Source organism: Exophiala xenobiotica, assembly GCF_000835505.1.
Source record: "Exophiala xenobiotica strain CBS 118157 unplaced genomic scaffold supercont1.4, whole genome shotgun sequence".
NCBI classification, from domain to species: Eukaryota; Fungi; Ascomycota; class Eurotiomycetes; order Chaetothyriales; family Herpotrichiellaceae; genus Exophiala; species Exophiala xenobiotica.
This window is the reverse complement of record NW_013562491.1, coordinates 2,029,989-2,049,966: the sequence shown is the minus strand read 5'-3', so window position 1 is coordinate 2,049,966 and position 19,978 is coordinate 2,029,989. Positions and strand designations below refer to the sequence as shown.

The window sequence follows — 19,978 nt, the reverse complement described above, 5'->3', positions numbered from 1 at the left end:
TTTGCTGCAAGAGGGGTTTGATGCGGCCGTCCTCATCAAGACGGCTCTCCAGGCATGTGATGAGGAAGAAGAAATGGCCAATGCAGATTGGCTGGCTTTCTGGGGAATCTATATCGAGCCACGGTCAGCTCTGGAGTATCGACCGATGGAGTGGCCTCAAGAATGGATCTAGCTACAAAAGAGCCTGGTCGAAGGTGTGTCCGGGACGTTCCCGATGCACAGAGATCAGTGTGAAGTGCCGGGTTTGAAACGTACCCACAGCCTCCCAAAATTCACCACGCTGCCGACGATAAGATCTTAGTTCGAGGACAATATGGTTTTCATGGTCTAAGCGTAAATAATTTCTTCTTTTGCTATACTAATATCTAAGGTGCCTCGGGGTCGCTTTTTCGAATGAAGTTCCCAAAACTCTTTGAAAATGGTGAATGTATTGGCCTGCTGGTTACACAAAACGCCCTCGGACGGTAACCTCTATCGTGTCAGATTGAAAAAGTGCATGCAAAGTTTAGATACAGGCATGCACCATTCTCAAGCATCCTGCGTTTCTACCGTCGATCCCTCAGACTCGGCCCGCCCTTCGTGATTAGAATTTCGATCCTTGATCTGGCTTTCCACCGTTCTCTTGAAGATCAGAGACCACTGTCTATGATGTTCAATATATTTCTTCATCGTGTCCATAGAAGCTCTCACCCTGTTCCCGTGGTCAGTCACAGAGAGTTGGGTCCATTAGGGAGATTATACCAATCTTGAAACTCGGAAAAATGAATTTCCAGTTGGTTGCATTGAGTCTGGAGAGATTCAATCTGATCGCTCCGGGTAAGAAGGGAGGACATTCCCTGCTTGATCTCCTCCAACGTGGCTACAAGCTCGGCAGGCACCTTTGCTTGACCAACGTCCGGGTCCGGAGTCGGTTGTGTAAACGCAGCTTCGGTGTACATGTGCGGACAGATGCTTGTATTGTCCTGTCGAAATGGGAAAGCAGTGGATGATTGCTGTGGCAGGTAGTTCGTGGTGTCTTGGACATACTCGTTGGTGGTGGGCTGTTTGGAAAAGAGAATTTGGAGCGCGTCTTGGTAGGAGATCCCGCCGCCGGCGTTCTGGGTATTGTGCTGAAAGGCCATGAGTATGTTACAAAACGTGGGTCAACTGTACATTTCACTCTCTCGAATGTCATATGCCATGTAGATTCACCCAACCAACATCCAGTGGGAAATATACTCTGGAGGTATATGCTTTACTATGCTATACCCAGCCCCACCGCCAACAGAGGACGTGATTGCCCTGCGACCCCCAAAAGGATAAACGCTGGCGCTTACGAGGGGGCCGGAATTGCCCACCCGGGGGATGGCGCAATCAACTCCCTTCGCATCGCAGGTGTATCCATGCCGGGGCCTCCTACAATAGGCTCTCCGGAAGTGGGATTCCGCAGGAGGCAACGCCACGGCAGGGGCCTCTGAGCCTGTTTGGGTCCCCACCGTTTAGGTGGAGTGATCAGAGCGGCAGATCATTCCCATCCCCGCCTGCGGTCCCTAGCCTCACTCAATGCACCTGGCAAGAGACCTGCGACGGCAGAGCGACTTCTTCGCATGAGGTGATCATACTGTACTGTAGTCGAAGTCGACCGCGGGCCACAATAAATGGTGTCTCCACTCCCAGCTATTTATGAATCGAGAGAATGGCTATGCTTCTATTTCAAGATTTGGGACGTGGTGCGCTCGCTGTGGACTAATTTTGGCTCCTTGTCGTTGTCGTTATCGTCGCTGTTGCTATCGCACGAACGGGGACTTCGTGTCGTCTACTTTAAAAGGAGCCGCATCGGACGGCATAGTCTGACGAATAACGACGGTTCCAAAAATTCGACACAAAACATGGCTTCTCAAACGAGCGGAAGGAACAGCGTAGGATTAGACGCCGCCAGAGTACGTGTTACCCATTATTTTCCATTCAAATTCTCATCCATCTTGTAGGGCACTCCTAACACTGCGAGGGGACTGCGGGCGCCCACTGGCTCTGCCCCGGTGGATGTCCACAGCCTGAATGCTACTTGGACACGCCTCCATTATGTAACCCAGCAGTGCGCCGGGTTTCAAAAAGAGTCTTGTGACATCCAGCGCATTCTGTGGACCAACATCCACACATTGCTGGCGCAGAAAACCTCTTTGGAGAGGTCGTGGTGGGACATCCATACGGCATACAGTTCCAAGACCGACGAATTAGATGTACTGGCCGAAAACAGTGTCATTCTGAAGGAAGAACTCAATATAGCCCAACAGGAGACCGAGGCGGCTCGTCGTATGGCCGCAGAGTCTGAAGCCCGGTGCATGAACCTTGCCGAGCAGCAGACGTTCTTGCAAGGCGACCTAAATCAAGCTCGTGAGAGGATCCGTGTCTTGGAAAATGGTGTTGCCGTGCAAGAACGCACGATCGACACTGCGGACCATCCGAAGGACGCGGTAGTTCACGAGCTGGATTCGAGCGAAAATGGAATGACCACTGTGAGGATCCTGGAGCTTCAGGCCAGGATTAAGGAAATGGAGCAAGAGTACGAACATATGGTGGGAGGCTACAAGAACACACTATCCAGCCTTGAAGCACGTCTGTCGCTAGCAGATCAGAAATTGGAGCGGTGTGAACAGACCACCGCCAGGACCCGTTCTACAGATTTGATCGTCTCACCGGCCATCAAAAGGGAGCCACCGTCTTCAGGCCACGATGAAAACATCAAAACGGAAGATAACGAGGTTACTGGGCGAGGAGGTCGAAGGCAGCCGAAGAGAGCTCGAAGGGGCCGAAAGTTGGAGCCGAAAAATTCGGAGTTGAGAGTAGTATGCTACTGAATTGCCTGGAAGGGAGTGAAGGCGAAGTTGAGGGATTTGATTCGTCTATGCTATTTTGTTAGTAATACACATCGTCTTTGTTCCATCTTCAGTGCCAGCACCGTTTTATAAAGTCCTCAGGAGAAATTTCAGGGAATCCCGTTATTCTGGCACCATGTCGGAGCTTCAGAACGTTGTAAATGGGGATCTGTAATCCCGGCGGGCAAGATGGACGGGTCATCAGCTTGTTCCCATTCCAGCAGTGGTTCCCCTGGACAGTGCTGGTGCGGGATTGGCAGCCACTTTCATGTTTCCTCTTTTGTGCATGTCAACACTGGGACAATCTTCTTCAACTCGTCTAGAAGGATCTCCTTCCGGTCCCCTCTCTCACCAATCCTTTTCTAGAACCCTCAAAGCTTACCGTGGTTGAGGATCCTAAAAAAAGATGTAACGGATCCCTATTCCTGGCTCTCGTAGAATATATCTACCGAGGTCGTCACTGAAAGCCACCATCATCGCTTCCACAGTCGAATCCTTAGAAGTGTATCATAACCTCCATGCGATCATGAACACGCCACGTCAACGCAAAGTCCACAGTCCATCCTCATCGAATCAGCCTCCTGCGCCGAGCCCAATGGACAAGTTGATCGATCACAATCAAGGCTCATCCGTGGCGCTCGAAGCGTCTAGGTCTCGACTTGAGGCCTCCAAACGCGCTATACGTCCTACTCCACTGCAGAGAATTGAACAACTCACCGGGGAGAAGACAGCATTACAAAAAGAGCTCGCCAAATATCAGAGACAGGAAAGCGCCAATCGGGCTTTTAAAGAAGAGATGAAGCAGGTTTTAGACCGACTCCAGCAGGCGGTATTCGAGTGGAGAAGAGCTCAGAGGCAGATTGACGACGATTTCAACACGAACTCTGAACAAGGCGTGGACACGGCTAGCATTAAGGTTGGCATGCAGAGCCGTGACGTATGAGCTCGGATGCCGGATGCTACGAGCTACCGAATTTGCATAACCAATCAGAGTAGTCATTTCTTGGCCCATAAGATTCGCCATTCAATTCCCGACAACACAGAGCCATCCATCCACGTGAATCCGGTAATCTTAACTTAACCGCAAGGCATGCCAAGTCATTTCCATTTCAGACTCTACCTCTTGAATTGAGTTACTGTACCACTTCATTTCTTTTGCGCAGCATGATATGATACATCACAGTACAGTACATAATGGATACGCTAAACCTCGAACTTTCGGAGGGGAGATGGGATCAGCATCCTAAGGACCAAAAAGCACAGCCAAGCAATCGACAGAGCCCAAGACGGACCCAAGGCAACTCATTCGGGCTGCAAAAACAGCAGGAAGGAAGGGGACTTCGTGGCCGTTCAGTGGCTACGGGATGGAAGTAGTCGTTTAATCCGGCGTCTGTCGTGTCATTGGTGTGTTGAAAGTGTACGTCACAGGTCGGGCAAGATCGAGATTGGAAGGAGGAAGACGGCGGACGTCCTGACGTGGGTAATGTCCCAACTCTTTTCACTAACACCCCCCACAAAACATTCAACCTTGACTCTCCTCGTGCCGTGTTCTTGTACCCAGAAGCAGCTGATAGCTTGAAGATCTGACCGCAAACCCCTCGCCTGTCCGTCCTTTATAAACGTCGTCCCACATGGCCATACATGACGAAGCTCAGGAGGTAGAAAAATATCCCCGTTCGAAAGACGAGAATCGTGACGTCGATGATATAGCAAATGGCTCGACATGCAGCATGCGCAAAGAAAAGGATTATCAGGAATTGACTAAATCTCATGTCCGATGCTCGGAACGGGCTGTTCTCCAGATCCTCCATCGTGGAAGTGCTGCTACCGGATTGCAGATGTGAGATTTCAGAGCAAGGGGAGAGTTGTGACGGACCCTCAAGGGGACTTCGAAACCATCTACGGACGTGTGGTCGCGATTGCATCGTGCCTCCCATCTAGAAAGCCAAATTGGGATCTCAGGCGTCGCGCGTTAGGGCGCCGCGGAGCCCTTTTCGGCTTCTGCACTTGAGAGAGCGGGCAGGAAGTCACCTAAACAGTCTGCCAACGGGCAGTGGCCGAGGCGTGTCAGAGAAGCTCAATTCCGACACTTCCAAGGCTGCGTCCTATATAACCATCCACAGCCCGGGGAGTCTCAATTCTGAATGCCTTTTTAGACGTCGGTCCGGTCCCAGAGCCTCAACATCAGCGTTCGAGCGGTATACAGTCTACACGGCGAACTGGTCGGTGAAGTCCTTTTCTCTGAGACATCTGCGTTGCACAATTCCGGTCGTGGCCCAAGTTTGTGTCCAAACATGACGACAGCGAGCGACTCTTCCTCTGACCCTGTTGCCGATGACAAGAATGCCAGGACCCGACTAGCCCATGGTCTGACCACGCCAGAACAGACCCCAGAACCTGAAATTGCCCGGCTGGAGGAGGACGAGAAGAGGCGTCAGGCCAACAGTCAAAATAGCACGGCCGAAGGACAAGGGTCAACTACTGGGGACCCTCAGTCTTCTGGAGAAAGATCCGGTGGTGACACGGGAGGGAACAATGGCGCGGTCCCGGAGCAGATTGATGCCGTGGAGAGAGTGATGAAATGCTCGAGTACGGATTACCGACAGATCCTTGGCCTCGGAGATGAAAATCCAAATCGAGAAGAGGAGTCAAGAGAGGTGATGGCGGCCTTCAAGAAGCTTGGATGCTTGACGCATGAAAAATATAACAAGGTGAATCATGCGGCGCAGGCATTTCACAGTAAGTGCGAGCTCCTGAGTTCTCGAGGACGTCGAAAATTGTAAACTGACAATGGCGCGCCTTGGATGTAGGAGTCAACGATGCGGCCAAGCACCTAGGCATCAACGAAGCTGCCATAGCGAAGATGAGAGATTGGGATGGCGTAGAGGACAATCTCACCTTGCCGGAAAATGACACCAGCCACGAAAGCTCCGGTGAGGCACCATCGACGAGACGAGACATGGACATGGGAAACTCCAACCAGCCCACGACCCCACAACTGACCGACGCTCACCGCGACGTGTACAGAGTATGCGAGGGGCTGCTAGGGATACTTACCGACGACCCGGAGAATGAGCAAGCGATCGCCGGCCTACAAGGGGCAAATAGAAAGATCATGGAGATCAATGCCGCGAATGGATTCACCGGTTCGGACCGATTCGTCGTCGACGTCGAAACATGGGTCAACTTCTTCAAGAGGGCGTTGCCGTTTCGCGAGCAATTGAAACAACGCCCCGACCAAAACGCCAGGCATGAGCTTAAATTGATGAACGATTGGATTCAACAATTCAATCAGGAGCGCGGTTACCCACCCGGCTGGGTCATAGCCATACCGAAGCCGCCCGATCAGCCCACTTCAGGTCCAATCCCGCCGACACCCGCAACAACCACAACTCGACCTCGGTCGGGGAGGTTGCCAAAATCTCTAGCCTTCAACGAAAGGGATGGATGCGTCCTCGAAGGAGGGATCGAGAAGGAATTGTACGGTTACATGAAGGCGGGATACGGCCATCGAGTCCTGCTTCGACAAGATGGACGAAACGGGTACGATATCTTCGAGTTCGTCAGGGCGAGCAAATTCGGGAAAAGCTTTGTCGAGAGGAACCAGCACGTGTTGGGCGGGACAGACATCAAGGCCGGGACCAAAGCCTCATTACGGGGAATGAGCTGGAACAAGGTGGCCATTTTTGGCGTCGCTCCAGTCAGAACCGACTTCGATGATGAGGCGATGTTGATGGCTTGGGTGGCGTTTCCCGATAGGGAACCGACCTGGTACTGGCGGTCGTACCTGGGCGAAGAATTTGGAATAGATGCTGTGGACGAAAAGCTGAACACCTTCAGGAGGAAGGCAGGGCAACTCCCTCGAGCGGTCATAGATGAGGACGAAGCCGAAGAAAGTGATTATGATGAGGAAAGAGAAGACAAAGAAACTAGAATGCAATATCTCAGGGAGGAGATGAAAAGGTTGGAGGAGGGAACAGCGAGACGCAGAGGTTCGTCGGGCGCCAAAAGGGCAAAACCGCGGCGAAGAGCCCGGTAGGGGGGGGACGAAAGCTGGGACGAACCTGGAGGTCCTGTGGAAATGGACCACCTCGTCGTTCAATGGGTGGATCGCTGCCTCCGTTCTTTCGCTCACCTGGAGTGGGTGATGGTTTGTCACACTGACCGTCAACGGTCCTGTCGCTCTTTTCACCGCCGTCACTTCTTCCGGACAATCTATCTTCTGGTTATCTTTTTCCGGGTTTGCTTGTCGGTGCTCGGCTGGCACCGATTACCATGAGAGGGGCCAACGATAAGAGGCTCTGATTCACAAGCACACGCTCTTTTGGTTTATGGGTTGAATGCGCTCTTTTGATAAGTGCCTTTGTCAAAGGTAGTCTACGTTGGTCACTCCTTGGCCTTCGCAGACTTCCAATAGTTACAGGTAGCGAAGAATAATAGATTCCACTCGCTTCAAGTCATTCATGCATACATCGGAGGTCAAGGAGGTCACCCTAGAGCTGTTCGAGCGTATCTGGGTGTACCAAACCGAGGTCTTGGGGTAGGACTGTCATTGCCGGTGGAGGGAGGAGGGGACTTTGACAGTGGAATCGTCGAGAGACAGGCCAACATGGTGAGCAAGTGTCAAAGTGGGCAAACTTGCTCTTAGCCCGGGGGGCTATGCGTGGAGGCTGCCAGACCCACAGTTGGACTCATTAAACGCCCTGGTAACGAAAAGGGAATGGCGCCGGCGGCGCAGGAACACCCGTCGTTAGCTAATGCAATGCATAACTCAACAACATCCTTCGTCAAACCCCCGGCGATCGATCTTCTCTGCTTTTGCGCTCGCTGTGCTATGGGGAAAAAGTGGGACGCTGATCATGCTATGAATAGAGTAAGTAGGCTTTGAAAGGGCCATTTTAGTATGGAGACCTGGCTGGGGTTGGGAGCGGGGCCCATTATGGAAGCCTTCCCTTTTCGTATCAACTTGGCCCAAGTTGATAAAGACAGTCAACCTGCATACGCTTTTCGGGGGTCATGAAGGCTAAGTCTGCGCTGCATTCTTGATTACACTCCTTCTGATTTGCAAGCAGACGCCTCAGTCCAGTCTCTTCCAGCCGAAACGAAACCGTGTATCTGCTGATTCACAAGACGAACTAAGCCCCCAACTCCCTCTGGACATCCCAGAATCCTTGACTTTACGGCAGCTGACGTCCTGGAATTAATGGCGCTGAAAATTCGAATCGGCTCTCTCCCGCAGGCAAGCCATCCGCAGTTAGATCTGTTCTTCAGCCTGGATGAGGTGAATCCACCTGTCCTCTTGTCGACCAATTGTGCTAACCCACGGGTACCGTCTAGTTCCATTTATACCTTCGCCTTTGGTTGGAATCTAACCCCAGCCACCATAATGCGATGCTGTCTGTGCTGCACAGTGTTCTCACCCAAGATTGTGCTAAAGATTGGACTACCAAGTGTGACCACGATCAACAGCTAAATTACGACGCAGACGAGTGTTCAAGCACTGAGGCTCACCGGCAATTCCCCCATGGACTTCCGACACCTCCAGAGAGTGTACGAGCTCTACATCTAAAAGATCCAACGGTGGTGAAGTGGGCGACCGTTGAAAACGGTCGTGGAAACGATGAAAGAAAAGAATGTACGACGGTGCCGAAAGAGGCCCAGCTACAGTTAAATCAAGATTACTTCCCAATAATTTTGAGCTGGGAACCACCAACGGTTGCAAGGGCGGAAAGCTCAGATACCGAACGGCCGAGAAAGAAGACATTGCGGAAAATGGCGAGCTCCGGTCTCAAAGGGCCAAAATCGAACCGAGTGGTGGACCGCGATGGTCTTCTGACTGCAGCTATGTTGCAGACCATCGACCGCATAGGTGGAATACAGGTGCTGGAAGGGCTGAGAGACACGATCGCCGAGCTGAATGTCCGGGCTCAGAAGGACAGACAAAGTTTCAACGAACGATGCGGTCAAGGGATTCCGAAACATCTGGCGGGTCAACCCGACTCGATGCGACAATTGTGGCTTTTAAAAGAAGAACTTAACCTCACTGAGAAGAATGAGCGGATATATCGACTACGGAAAAGATTGACTTTGGCGGAGTTCTCTTATGCCTACGACTCGTGCGCACTGCAATACATGGAAAATATGAGCAGCCCCCAGCGCCCGCGGTCGAGACCGGGCCAACGGGTCTCTAAGACGCCGATGGGCCGTGAAGCTCGCAATGCACAACACAAACGAGCGGCCATGGATCATTTCGTGGACCTTCTATTCCCCGGCTCATTACCGAGCGGCAAGACGAAGAGAGCGACGCGGAAGGGGGGTACGGTGACCAGATACGCCGCCGCCAGGAAGATTCAGAACTGGAGGGCGACGGGGCTGCCGTGGGCAAACATCATCACGCGCTTTGGTAAAGGAATGCTACTGCTCATACCGGACGAAGTATCGGACGAATAGTAAGTTCTCCCACGTGAAGATGACCCTTCTTTTTGGGGTCCCATGCTTAGCAGAATGAAACAGCATGCGAACCATGTCAAAGGCCGCTCTATCAGCTTTTCTGGATCGCGTTGAGCTACGAGTGGCGGACTGGGCAAATTGGTTGTCAACACTGTCGTCCTTGGTGGACACTATCTGCGTCAACCACGCCCTACCTCACAACTGGCTCTCCGAAGGCTGCTCTTCGGCGCTGTTGGAGAAGAGAATTACCAACCTACAAGTATGGAAGACCGACCCGCATTCGCCATCCGCGGTTTGCGACGGAGGCTCAACATCATGGGATCGTTGGGACCAATCAAATAATGTCGACCCACCCCAATGTGCCGACTCTGGTTTTGCCTTCGACCTGCCCATGGATGCGGTTGAGCCGGGCCTATACACAGCTGAGTCATCTTCGCAATTCGCTCTAGCTCCCCACGAAAGGTTTCGGGAGGCCCCTTACACCACCTTCCTGTCACATGTCGCTGGAGAGACGGATCTGTCGCCTGACCTCTGTTCCGCCTTCATGTCCAGTCACGGCGGCTCTCTCCTACCTCCGAACGAAGGGGCAGACAATTTGGGGGTTGATGCCGACGCATTGCTCGCCGAGCCTCCCCTGGCACAGCCCCTGGTCCCGAACATGCCCAGCGCTGAGGCGTCACATCAAGCATCTACGACGGTGAATTGTTCAGACTACGATTATCCAGACAGCGCCGCGATTCACATTGAAATGGAGTCTCGCGATACCAGCCGTGAAGATGTATTTTACTTTCTCAACTTATCAGACGATGGTGACTGAATCTCCTTACACGAAGTTTTCTGTCAGGAAGTTCGGCAGACCGTGGGCGAATGGAACTCGGTACCCCAGGCGTAAAGGGATAACAATGACCTTTGGTTTCACTGAGGGCCCCCTCTCAAGTCATCATTTGTTTGACAGCCGCGTATCCTAATCCTTCAGGAAATTCCTGCGCTCAGTCTTTCGATGAATCTGGTGGACCTCTCATTTCCTGCTGAGACGCTTCGAGAGTGCGGCTCGGCTCGTGGACGACGATTCTCTGCCGCGACTCTCTGCTCGTCAACAGTCTTTGCACGCTTCCTGCGTGTCTTTGCCAGGGTTGGACGCGTGCGGGATGTGCAACAGTAACGGCCTGCGTCCGCTCATCTTGCCGATAAACACGACTGCCCACCAGGGCGTAATCGACCTCAATTCGACCTGAAAGAGCCTAAAATGGCTATTAGACCAGTAGAGTCGGGGAAGATGACAATCAAGCGGGGGCCGAAAGTGGCCTCAACTTACGAGCAAATCCATTTTCACCATATAAGTCATATAATCCCGCATATCCGGCTGCGTGCATGACTCTTCCACATCCGTTACAGTATGAAATCATGTCCCTACGCTGGAAAAGCCTGCCAAGATGGCAAAAGCAGAACAAGTATATCCGGTCTGGTTACAGAAAGGCCTCTTACTCCTACTATCGGTCCGCGAAAGACATCGCTGGCTGGCATAACGAGACCGTCAACATCTGGTCACATCTGTTTGGGGCCATCACTTTCTCATTGTTCCTCATCCAGTTCCTTGCCCAGTCAGGAACTCTGACCCTGGATGTGGTGGCAGTCGTCACATTCTTCCTGGGGGTCATTGTCTGCTTCACTCTGTCATTCCTCCACCATCTCCTCTCCAACCACAGCCGAAAAGTCATGATTTTGGCACAGCGACTAGATCACTTCGGCATCGTGGTTGTCATCTGGAGCACGGCGGTTTCCTTTATCTATTTCGCATTCTATTACGACCGTCAATTGCAGGTATATCACTTCGGCGTTATAACGGCCGCGGCCCTGCTCGCAACGTTGTGTGTCTCTCAGCCAATATTCCGACATCCCGAAAGCCGCGCCACACGTACATTAACCTTCTTCGCGCTCGGATTTTCGGCGACCTTACCGGCGATGTCACTTGTCGTTCATCACTGGGAAGCGACTCACTGTCAAACTATCCTCCTGGCCTCCTACAGGAACCTGATCATCCTGAATTCTGTGGGAGGCATTCTTCACTGCATGCAAATTCCAGAAAGGTTCTGTTGGGATGCTTTCGACGTCTTGGGCGCTAGCCACCAGATCATGCACATCATGGCCGTGTGGGGGGCACTTTTGTATCGAGCAGGGTTATTAGCTGCCAGGCAAGCCTGGCAAAGGGAGAGCGCCATCGGATTGGCATGCACCACGGAGTAGTAATCTTGCGGCTTTGGCAAAGTTACCGTCTCTGTCTGGCAGATGGCAATATGGATAGGGGGATACATGCTTTTAGTCATCGATGGTAATGAGTGAAAGGATTAGCTGAAGGTGACTCGACCTCTCGTCTCGGGTCGGTACCGAAGACATACGTTGACTGCTCTTCAAGCCTAGAGGACGGCAGGGAAGGTATCTACAATCAACCACACCCATATCATCCATACCTGTCACGATTTTCTAGTTGGACAAATATCAATCCGACAAGGCTGTCGATTACTAGGCCGCCAATCAGAGATCTCGGCTTACGGAGCCTCGTCGGAGCGTGCATTGCGAATACTGTTGCCCTTTTTTCCACCCCTTTACAACCCTTGCACCTGTATTCGACACGCCTGTACCGACACTCATTCATTTAGTTTGAACGTTCTTATTGACGTACAGATCTTGTTCGGCGCTTAACTTTGTGGGTGGAACATCCAGCGCAGAGTTGGACTCGCCTAGTCGAAATCATCATCTTTGGTATCATTTTTTCACTTCGCTAGTTCTGAGTGTTGACCTTTGTTTTCCAGTAAGTCCTTTGTCGGCAATGACAATCTACTTCTTACCCATCTTCCTTCTTCATTATTGGCGCACAGTTCGAAGCTCCACCGCTATACTTAGGATCCTCTGGGGAGAGGTGCGAGACAAGAATAGTACGGAGGGGACAGGAATTGGACCCTTGGATACGAGGGGCCGAACATATCCAGTGGAAGCCTGACGTGAATCGATATATATTCCATGAAATTCGGAAGCTGGGAGGATGTGAGGAATTCGTCTACCACAAAGTACTACTACTAGTATTAACTTACGTTTCTCGACGTTCAGGGCGGTCATGTCATCCCCCTTGTGTTCCACAATTTTCTGTTTCTTCCTACCTATCTTGTCAAGAATGGCGACTACGGCCGCTGCACCACTCTGCTCGGACACCATCAGCACCGCAGGAGGCGGCATTCCGGACAGCGGTGAGCCTGCCATGGTGTCGGCGGAAGCGGTAAAGGAATTCCAACTAGCCCTCTTTCTCGAGAACCTGGAATCATCCTATCTTCAAAGCGGACTACAAAATATCTCCAGCTGGGGAACGGCCGGCTATCCAAATGACACGACCGAAGTGCTCAGCAAAATCGCGGCGGTGAGTTCACCATCACGGCTCCCTGTCCGTCTAACCTCTTTGTGCCTTGTGCAGCAGGAAGAAGTACACGTAGCAACCATTACGGACCTGCTCAATGGCTATGGTGCCCCTGTGATTGCTCCATGCCAATATTCGTTCCCAGTGACATCCATTGACGAGTTCATCGGTCTGGGCGAGATCATCACCTCGGTGGGCATCAGCGCCCTTATCGGGCTGGTCGGTCGAGCCTCGTACACCGATCCTTGGATTGTCAATACGCTGTCGTCGATCGTGACGGTCGAGTCCCGCCATGACGCCTTCTTCCGCCACGTGGGTGGCGGAGTCCCCAGTCCAACTCCATTCGACACCGGGATCAGCAGCACCTGGGCGTACAACCTGGCTCTGTCATTTATCGTGCCTGGATCATGTCCAACAGAACTCCCACTACCAATCCTGCCTACGTTGACGGTGTCGACCCCGACTGCAGCTGACAACAGATCTTCAGCGGCCACGGGGATAGCTTCGAGCATCGCGCCATATCAAAATACCACCACGAGCCCGGCTACCACCGCGAACACCACCACGGCCCCGTCAGAAATGGCGTTCTCTTGGGATCCGATGCAGACGCCGTTCGTTGTCGAGCAGGGGAAACAGTTGTTTGTGGGCTGGACTAATCAGCTGAATGTGCCGGTATATACGGTATTATCGATCGTTGGTCAAGGCAGGGGAGTTGCGGATGTACCGCAAGGACTCACTGGCGCGGTGTTTGCAGCGGTAACGAGTCAATTGCCTGACAATGACTATGACCTAGCCCTCGCAACCTTAGCGGGCCCGGTTGCGTTGTCACTCCCTTAGCTATGTATTGAGCGATCGTGTTCGAATATCATTGATCCATAGACAGTCAAGAATGTTCGTTAATCTTTTAATCAATTACACACACACACACAATTTATTACGCCCGGCGGCAAAGCCGAAAGGGCAAGCTAAAGCTGATCTACTGATACATTTCTCAAGATATGCCCTAGTCTCCTTGAAGCCCATACAAAATTAAATCTCCTCTTCGCCGTGTAGCTCCACTCGCTCGCTGTGTCTTTGCGGAGTCTCGTGTTAGTAAACTTACCGTAGCAGTCTGGCTTGAAGGCTATTCTTCAAGTGTTCAACATCCTATCTTCGGCAGCTGAAGCGCGCCTGCTTGTATGGCCACGAGTTGAGACAGAGGGGGTCGGAAATGATGATGAGAGGGGGATGGTGGTTTCGTCAGGCGGTGTTAACCAGTCGTCCTGTGGCCATTGCAAACCGGATTGTCGCCCGGACTGCCGTCAGGTCTGGAGCCCAGGACCTGTCATCGGTCGGTGATTTTCCGCCTAGGTAGAAAGATATGCTGCTTCTGTGAGTTTCTGTACACTGGAGCATCTCCGTTCGGAACGCCGTCCATTTAGTACATCGGAAGAGAAAGTGTTCGACGGTCTCTCTCGCTTGCCCGCATGCGCATAGATCTGTCGGAGCGGCGTTAATGCGGTGAAGATAACTATTCAGTCTCGCCATGCCTGTCCTGAGTTGAGCCAGCACGTTCGCCTCCCTCCATGGGAGATGATCGTACAGCCGCCTCGTGTGCTTGCCTGGTAATGCCGTGTCAACTCTCTTAGAATGTGATCCGACCTGTTCCGGTAGGCTTCTGGTGGTGCTTCGTTTGGCTCGTGCCGCGTTGAGCATGGTAGACTTCATCCCTGGTCTTTGTGTCGGCTGTCGGGCCTTCGAACCGGTGGCCTTTTGTGCCCTATCCTTGGCGATCCTCTTCCACTTGTTGTCGTCATGCGCCGGGGTCCTAATCAATTACTGTATGAAAACCGCCTGGCGTCCGTCGCAAATGTCGATAACTAAATTCAAAGCACAATAGACGTAGATGTTGCAGCTGCGAGGTCCTAGCGCGAGCAAGAACATTTAATCGATGTGGCTGCACTGGAGCAAATCGTGGCCTTGAATCACACGCGACGGTTCTGGAACTACGGACATAAGCAGACCGCGGCAGGATCATCTCCCTAACTCTGGATCACAGCTCATTGCAAACCCATGCTCGGCGAGTATACTGTATCACGGGATTGCAAGATTGGTCAGACTTCGATTATCCGACTCTCATGCAGTCGTACGGTCATATTCTGCAGCAAGCTGCACCGCTAATGGCCGGTATCAGTCTTCCACCATCCGAGTTGGACGAGGAGATTTTTACGGAAAGGAGCTTTGAAAGCGTCCTGGAAAGGGGGCATCATGCCGACGGTGTCTACTGCTTTGCGCGTGGCTTGGCCGCTTTGCTATTCACAATGTGACACCAACACGTCATCGAAATTGCGATAGCCGCAAGGAGGGGAACAGCGGAAGAAGACGACCGGTTCTATGCGCAGCGTTCCGGAAACATGGCAGAGATTTTTCCTACGACAGGATAGCTTGGTCTTGTATTAATCCACGTCCCGGCGTAGTGAAACGCTCTGCACGATGAAATGAGCCACCGGTACCTTGACTTCCTTCACGTCGTACTCGCCACACGTAGCCTTAATCCACTCTCGTGCACGGATACGATGGATTGGTCTATCCAAGGCCCGATTTTGTCAGCCCTCCGAAAAAGCCTACAATGATTTCGTCCGTCGAGACTACAAATCTTTATTTGACCAATACAAGCTCCCTGCCATGAAGTGGAGCATTCGAAGTACTTAGTGGGTACTTCACTACGCAGGGCGTTTCATCACACCGGGATGTGGATTAATTGCGGTCATTGACAGATAGCATACTTAGCGTCATCCGTGTCGGCAGGATCTAGAAAGCACAGCTCAACCATTTCTGATACTGTGAAGATCCGGAAAGAGCCTGCAGGACGGGAGAAAAGAGATTCCGCTGCTCGCTAAAATGCGTGACAACCAGGCACAGTCTAAAGACAGAAGGTAGTGCGAGGGTAAACTTTTGTCAGCATCGGGAAACGCGCCTGAGGGTGCCACGTGGTTTGGGATTCGACAGCAAAGCAAAGTTGGAGCCTGAATGACCCCTTGCCCATAATGGTCTGCTTGACAGTACTGTACAGTGCTATTCAGTACAGTAAATTTAGACACTTGCAGTTACATTCAATATGGGACGGGGACGTCGAAAGATTCTAGAATCGAAGGTTGGCGTTGTCATTGGGGCAGACGAAAATCTCCGTCGCTGGTTGCGGTAAGGACACACCTCCCATACGATCAGACTAACGAGTTGGAGATGGAGCCAGAGTGAGCGGGTAGCTGTCACAAATTCGGTGCAAGAAGAACTGTTGTGGTTTCCTGGCGACTTTCTGGCCCGGCGGTCTCCTACCTTCCACTTCGAGCTGTCCGAAAACCACGATCGGGAAGAGCAGAGTCCTCTCATTCTCGAAAACGTCCCCTTCTCTACAATCCGAGAATTCTACCGCTGGTCGATGATGGAGAATCCGCATATTCGGTACGATGCTTGCTTTGAGGAGGTGGATGCGCTAGCAGAGCTTGCTGAGAAATATAAAATCCGTGCGCTGGGTTGGCAAGCGTCAGATCGCATTCGCCAGCAACTTTGTTCTGGATTATGGCAGTTGAGGCCCCAGACTGTATCTTCGAAATACAAATACCTCCAGTCCGATAGCTGGCTGTTCCAGCTGTATCGTGCGGCATTAGCCACAGTTGCAGAAGGTTTACAAAATTGTACGGACGATCAGATGGCTGAATGGCGGCTTGTGGCGTCTGAGATGCCTGCGATTGCATTGGATTTGTTTGAGGCACAATCGCGGCGGCATGGAAAGAATTATCTTCGTGAAGGGGGCTCGTGTCGATTCCACGATCATGATGATGATCCACACCCTTCAGATTGTACAATGACTCTGGGGCTATGTCCTTTCGAGGACATGGGATGTTTCAAGATCGAAAGTTGGGGATTTTAGGAGAATGGCTGGCACCGTAGCCGATGAGTAGGTGCAATAAATGACTTTAGCTGATCATTCATCGACAGTGTTTGCGCAAGGACATGTTCTGACATTCAAGCCGACCATTAAATCTGGGTGGACACGTGTGTTTTTTCGAATCAGATTTGACCTAGCTGTAAAGCCGACACCCTCTAGGACATAAGAACGAGCTGATCATACCTTCGAACAGTGGGTTGGGGATTTTGGTCACGTGCGGATCGTAGACTTTTTGTGAGGGATCTCAATTCCGGCTTGGCATGAAGGGTTTGCACACATATTCGAGACTTATTTTCACCTCGTAGCTTGCTTTTTACCCTCGCGACAATTCTGCCAACGGCACTCCCACCATTTATCCATTCCTTTGTTGTCCCTCTTGAGCAGGAAGATAGATCGTGGACTAGCCAAATCTTCCCCTATATCAATCTCAAGCTTCGCTCCAGGCTCAATCTTCTCAACCTCAATTACTTTTGGGGATTCTGATGCGTCAGGCTTTAAGCATTGAATAATACCAACCTGTGCAGTCGCTGGATACTCAATCTCAAGGAAGAGCTCCATGTCATGAAAGTCGATTCTTCGACACATGCCGTCCGAATGTGGCTTGTTGCTCTGACTTAGCAGTCGATCATCCATCATGTCGCATTCGAACGGCATGTCGCAGGTTCGACTCTCATGATCTTCTATGACTCGTGCAGCTCGGGGATGCTGTTCGTAATCGAGATTCGTGAGAGGTCGAACCTGCCGCTGGGTTTCCCAGTTCGGTAAGTGTTGTAATTTGTGAATCCGCTCACTGCTCGAAGAAGCGGTTTGCGGTCCCCAAGTATCTCTCAGTAATGAACGATCGCTCGATTTCTCTAAGCATATGCTGGTTGGGCTCGGTCCTCTCACTGAGACGGCACTAATTGGCAAGACAGTTGTGTCGTGTCGGAGGTGAACCTCACTGCCGATCGCACCCGAGTCTGATTTTGTCGACTTCACTGCCACCAGCTTTGCGTTCTTACATTCTAGAAACCCTGAAGCCCTGGAAGCGGTGTTTTCGACTGAAAGCCGAGAGGTGATGTTATCGACACCCATCGGCCAGATCGGGACGAGGTCAAACTGCGAGAAAGCCTGCCAACTCATGGCGGGATCCAGTCGGCGTGGATGAGGAAGATCCACTAGACTTTGGAGCTCGTGGTTCATCGCCCCAATGATGTTCCGATATTGACTTAGTTGACTACGACTGAACTGATCCAGATCCGGAATCGTCCAGCGCGGAGTCAGTTTGCCGTGAGTTCGGGGAACGAAATATCCTCCGTGCTTATTGATGAACAATTCACAAAGGAAGCATGCTGCTTTGCTAGAACCAATTCCCCGAGGACCCATCCACTTCGAAGGTCTTGTGACGTCTAGGTTAGCCACAAGTTGCACTTCTGCATGCACGCGACAATCTCGACTTCCTCCGTCAGCTGCAGGAATGGGTAACTTGGTCGTTGGATACGCCGGTAGATATCGGATACTAATATTGGTAAAGAAGGATCGAAACTCTCGGTGCGCGGCGATCGTACTTAATCTCCTAGCAATGTGACAGTAGCTTGCAATCTTCCCGATCTGTCGAAGGGATGGATCTCCTCGCGACTCGTCAACATTGATGCCGACCTGTTGCAGCATATTCTTCATAGTTCCCCCGGTGGAGGTCTTATCAAAGAAGTCATAGCATGCAACGACGAGTGTTTTGATATCCTCGGCTGTCCTCAATCTTTGAGCGCGCTCACAATAATCTTTCAAGGACCGACACAGTTTTCGAAGACGGTCAAGGAGAACGGCTTGTTGGTCCGAGTCTGGCCTTTTAGTCAAGCTGTGCAATATGCCCGACAACCCTGTCCAAACTACGTAACGGGATCTATTATTTTTGAGACGGGTATCGATCCGAGTATGGTTGAGTTGTATGATTAAGTTCAGAATGTCATCGTTGGACTGACTCAAAGTAATCTCTGCTTCGTCGTAAGTGACCGGCAGTACGCTGGCGAGAACGTCACTTTACCTCCTTTAGCGGCCTTTCGCAAAATCGCGACCACCCTGTCCATCTTATCTCTCACAATTTGCTGAATTTCTTCATTTGCAGCTAGATTCAATCTCAGCCCATCAGACGGCCACCGTGGTCTCTCAATCGCAGTCGCTGAGACCTGTTTCACCCCCTTTTTGGTTGCGGCGATGAAAGCAACGCCGTTAGCAACCTCTAGCTCAACCACCAGTGGGAAAATATCGCCGTCTGGAATCTCTGAGGTTGGAATAGGGTATGTCTGGGGGTCTTTAGGCCTTCCTTTCGTCCTCTTCCATAGCGCTCTGATGGTCTTATGGAACTGGATTTCTTCTGACGGCCGCCAGATTGATTCTTGTGCAGTGGCTGTTCGAGGATTCATGATGCACAAAACCATCGAACAATAAATTCGCACAGCTTAATGTTTGGTACGGCTGCCCGTCATGTCCCGCCGTGCCGCCAAGGATACCGGGATACCCCAAATGGACCAATGCGGCTGGGCTCTCCAGCAGTCACCGTGCGACCGGTGCTGCTGACTGATCGAGGGAGCAGAAAATCACCTGACTGACAGGCATTGATAAAGTGCTGTCCGAGATAGGCCGGGGTATACTCTTATTCCGGCTTCCCTAGAGGTTGAGATGTTACAGTACCGTGGTGCACATGTATTTGCTATGCTGAGGAGAGTTTGTCCTGTTTCGCCAGTTCTCTAAGCACCTCACTCGCATCGTGCACTTCATGCCAATTGTAACAGCCTCATTGTCGTTCGTCCTCGGTCTCATTCATCTCATGCCAGAAGTGTACTCTGCTGCCAACATACACGTTTCTGATATACGGTTCAGCGGGGTCGTCAGGCGTCCGCTAATCTTCGAGCTAAAGCGGAGGAAGTAGTCACATCTGTCGGGATTACAGTACTAGGTATACACGGACACTCGCCAACCATAAACCGAATGAAAGCGATGTTGGATTGGTCGAATTTTCTGGTTTTCCGGAACTTTACCACCCGCGCGTCACCCTTTATTATCGTAGACGATATCATATGTGTTTATGATTTCAACAAGGAATCGTCGGTAAGCCTGTTTATTTTTGGTAGTTGGTTCAGACGTGGATAAATGTCGAAACCACAGTCAAACCCATTTTGCAGGAAGGGGTTCGATTGTCGGGAACGACTGTATACGTAGGCCGCGCCGGGAAGCCCTCTTTGAGCAGGATAGAGGTTACGGATCACGTTGTTGGCTCACGCTCCAGTATATCCTGCTATTTCCCTGGTCTGAACATCGTAAAGGGCCCAGAAGACCGGATTGGGAATAGCAAGAAGGCCG

At 51.6% G+C, this 19,978-nt stretch overlaps 9 protein-coding genes across 9 annotated transcripts; 7 read left to right on the top strand and 2 right to left on the bottom strand.

Annotated features, from left to right (window-relative positions):
* Positions 1-528: 528 nt before the first annotated feature.
* Positions 529-1,121, bottom strand: PV05_06968 (uncharacterized protein; the record flags this gene model as incomplete). Its single annotated transcript, XM_013459749.1, has 2 exons — positions 529-691; positions 742-1,121. The coding sequence occupies 2 exons, from the start codon at positions 1,119-1,121 to the stop codon at positions 529-531; spliced, it is 543 nt and encodes a 180-aa protein (XP_013315203.1).
* A 747-nt stretch (positions 1,122-1,868) lies between these two features.
* PV05_06967 (uncharacterized protein) lies at positions 1,869-2,837 on the top strand (the record flags this gene model as incomplete). Its single annotated transcript, XM_013459748.1, has 2 exons — positions 1,869-1,919; positions 1,968-2,837. 2 exons carry the CDS (start codon positions 1,869-1,871, stop codon positions 2,835-2,837), a joined length of 921 nt encoding a protein of 306 aa, XP_013315202.1.
* A 544-nt stretch (positions 2,838-3,381) lies between these two features.
* PV05_06966 (uncharacterized protein) lies at positions 3,382-3,798 on the top strand (the record flags this gene model as incomplete). The annotated part of the gene is made up of 1 exon (XM_013459747.1): positions 3,382-3,798. The coding sequence occupies one exon, from the start codon at positions 3,382-3,384 to the stop codon at positions 3,796-3,798; it is 417 nt and encodes a 138-aa protein (XP_013315201.1).
* A 1,351-nt stretch (positions 3,799-5,149) lies between these two features.
* Positions 5,150-6,894, top strand: PV05_06965 (uncharacterized protein; the record flags this gene model as incomplete). Its single annotated transcript, XM_013459746.1, has 2 exons — positions 5,150-5,594; positions 5,666-6,894. 2 exons carry the CDS (start codon positions 5,150-5,152, stop codon positions 6,892-6,894), a joined length of 1,674 nt encoding a protein of 557 aa, XP_013315200.1.
* Positions 6,895-8,058: 1,164 nt separating this feature from the next.
* On the top strand, positions 8,059-10,122 carry PV05_06964 (uncharacterized protein; the record flags this gene model as incomplete). The annotated part of the gene is made up of 3 exons (XM_013459745.1): positions 8,059-8,136; positions 8,193-9,304; positions 9,369-10,122. The coding sequence occupies 3 exons, from the start codon at positions 8,059-8,061 to the stop codon at positions 10,120-10,122; spliced, it is 1,944 nt and encodes a 647-aa protein (XP_013315199.1).
* A 587-nt stretch (positions 10,123-10,709) lies between these two features.
* Positions 10,710-11,771, top strand: PV05_06963 (uncharacterized protein; the record flags this gene model as incomplete). Its single annotated transcript, XM_013459744.1, has 1 exon — positions 10,710-11,771. The coding sequence occupies one exon, from the start codon at positions 10,710-10,712 to the stop codon at positions 11,547-11,549; it is 840 nt and encodes a 279-aa protein (XP_013315198.1). The 3' UTR covers positions 11,550-11,771.
* A 703-nt stretch (positions 11,772-12,474) lies between these two features.
* PV05_06962 (uncharacterized protein) lies at positions 12,475-13,548 on the top strand (the record flags this gene model as incomplete). The annotated part of the gene is made up of 2 exons (XM_013459743.1): positions 12,475-12,714; positions 12,769-13,548. The coding sequence occupies 2 exons, from the start codon at positions 12,475-12,477 to the stop codon at positions 13,546-13,548; spliced, it is 1,020 nt and encodes a 339-aa protein (XP_013315197.1).
* Positions 13,549-15,689: 2,141 nt separating this feature from the next.
* On the top strand, positions 15,690-16,672 carry PV05_06961 (uncharacterized protein). Its single transcript, XM_013459742.1, has 2 exons — positions 15,690-15,891; positions 15,934-16,672. Exons 1-2 carry the CDS (start codon positions 15,809-15,811, stop codon positions 16,619-16,621), a joined length of 771 nt encoding a protein of 256 aa, XP_013315196.1. The 5' UTR covers positions 15,690-15,808; the 3' UTR covers positions 16,622-16,672.
* Positions 16,673-16,933: 261 nt separating this feature from the next.
* Positions 16,934-19,041, bottom strand: PV05_06960 (uncharacterized protein; the record flags this gene model as incomplete). Its single annotated transcript, XM_013459741.1, has 2 exons — positions 16,934-18,615; positions 18,663-19,041. 2 exons carry the CDS (start codon positions 19,039-19,041, stop codon positions 16,934-16,936), a joined length of 2,061 nt encoding a protein of 686 aa, XP_013315195.1.
* Between the last annotated feature and the right edge of the window lie 937 nt (positions 19,042-19,978).

What these genes read in the sequence shown, in the direction of transcription:
- PV05_06961 (XM_013459742.1), top strand. Translation starts at nt 15,809, where the DNA reads ATGGGACGGGGACGTCGAAAGATTCTAGAATCGAAGGTTGGCGTTGTC. An exon ending in AATCTCCGTCGCTGGTTGCG is followed by an intron (nt 15,892 to 15,933) that starts GTAAGGACACAC and finishes AACGAGTTGGAG; the next exon opens with ATGGAGCCAGAGTGAGCGGG.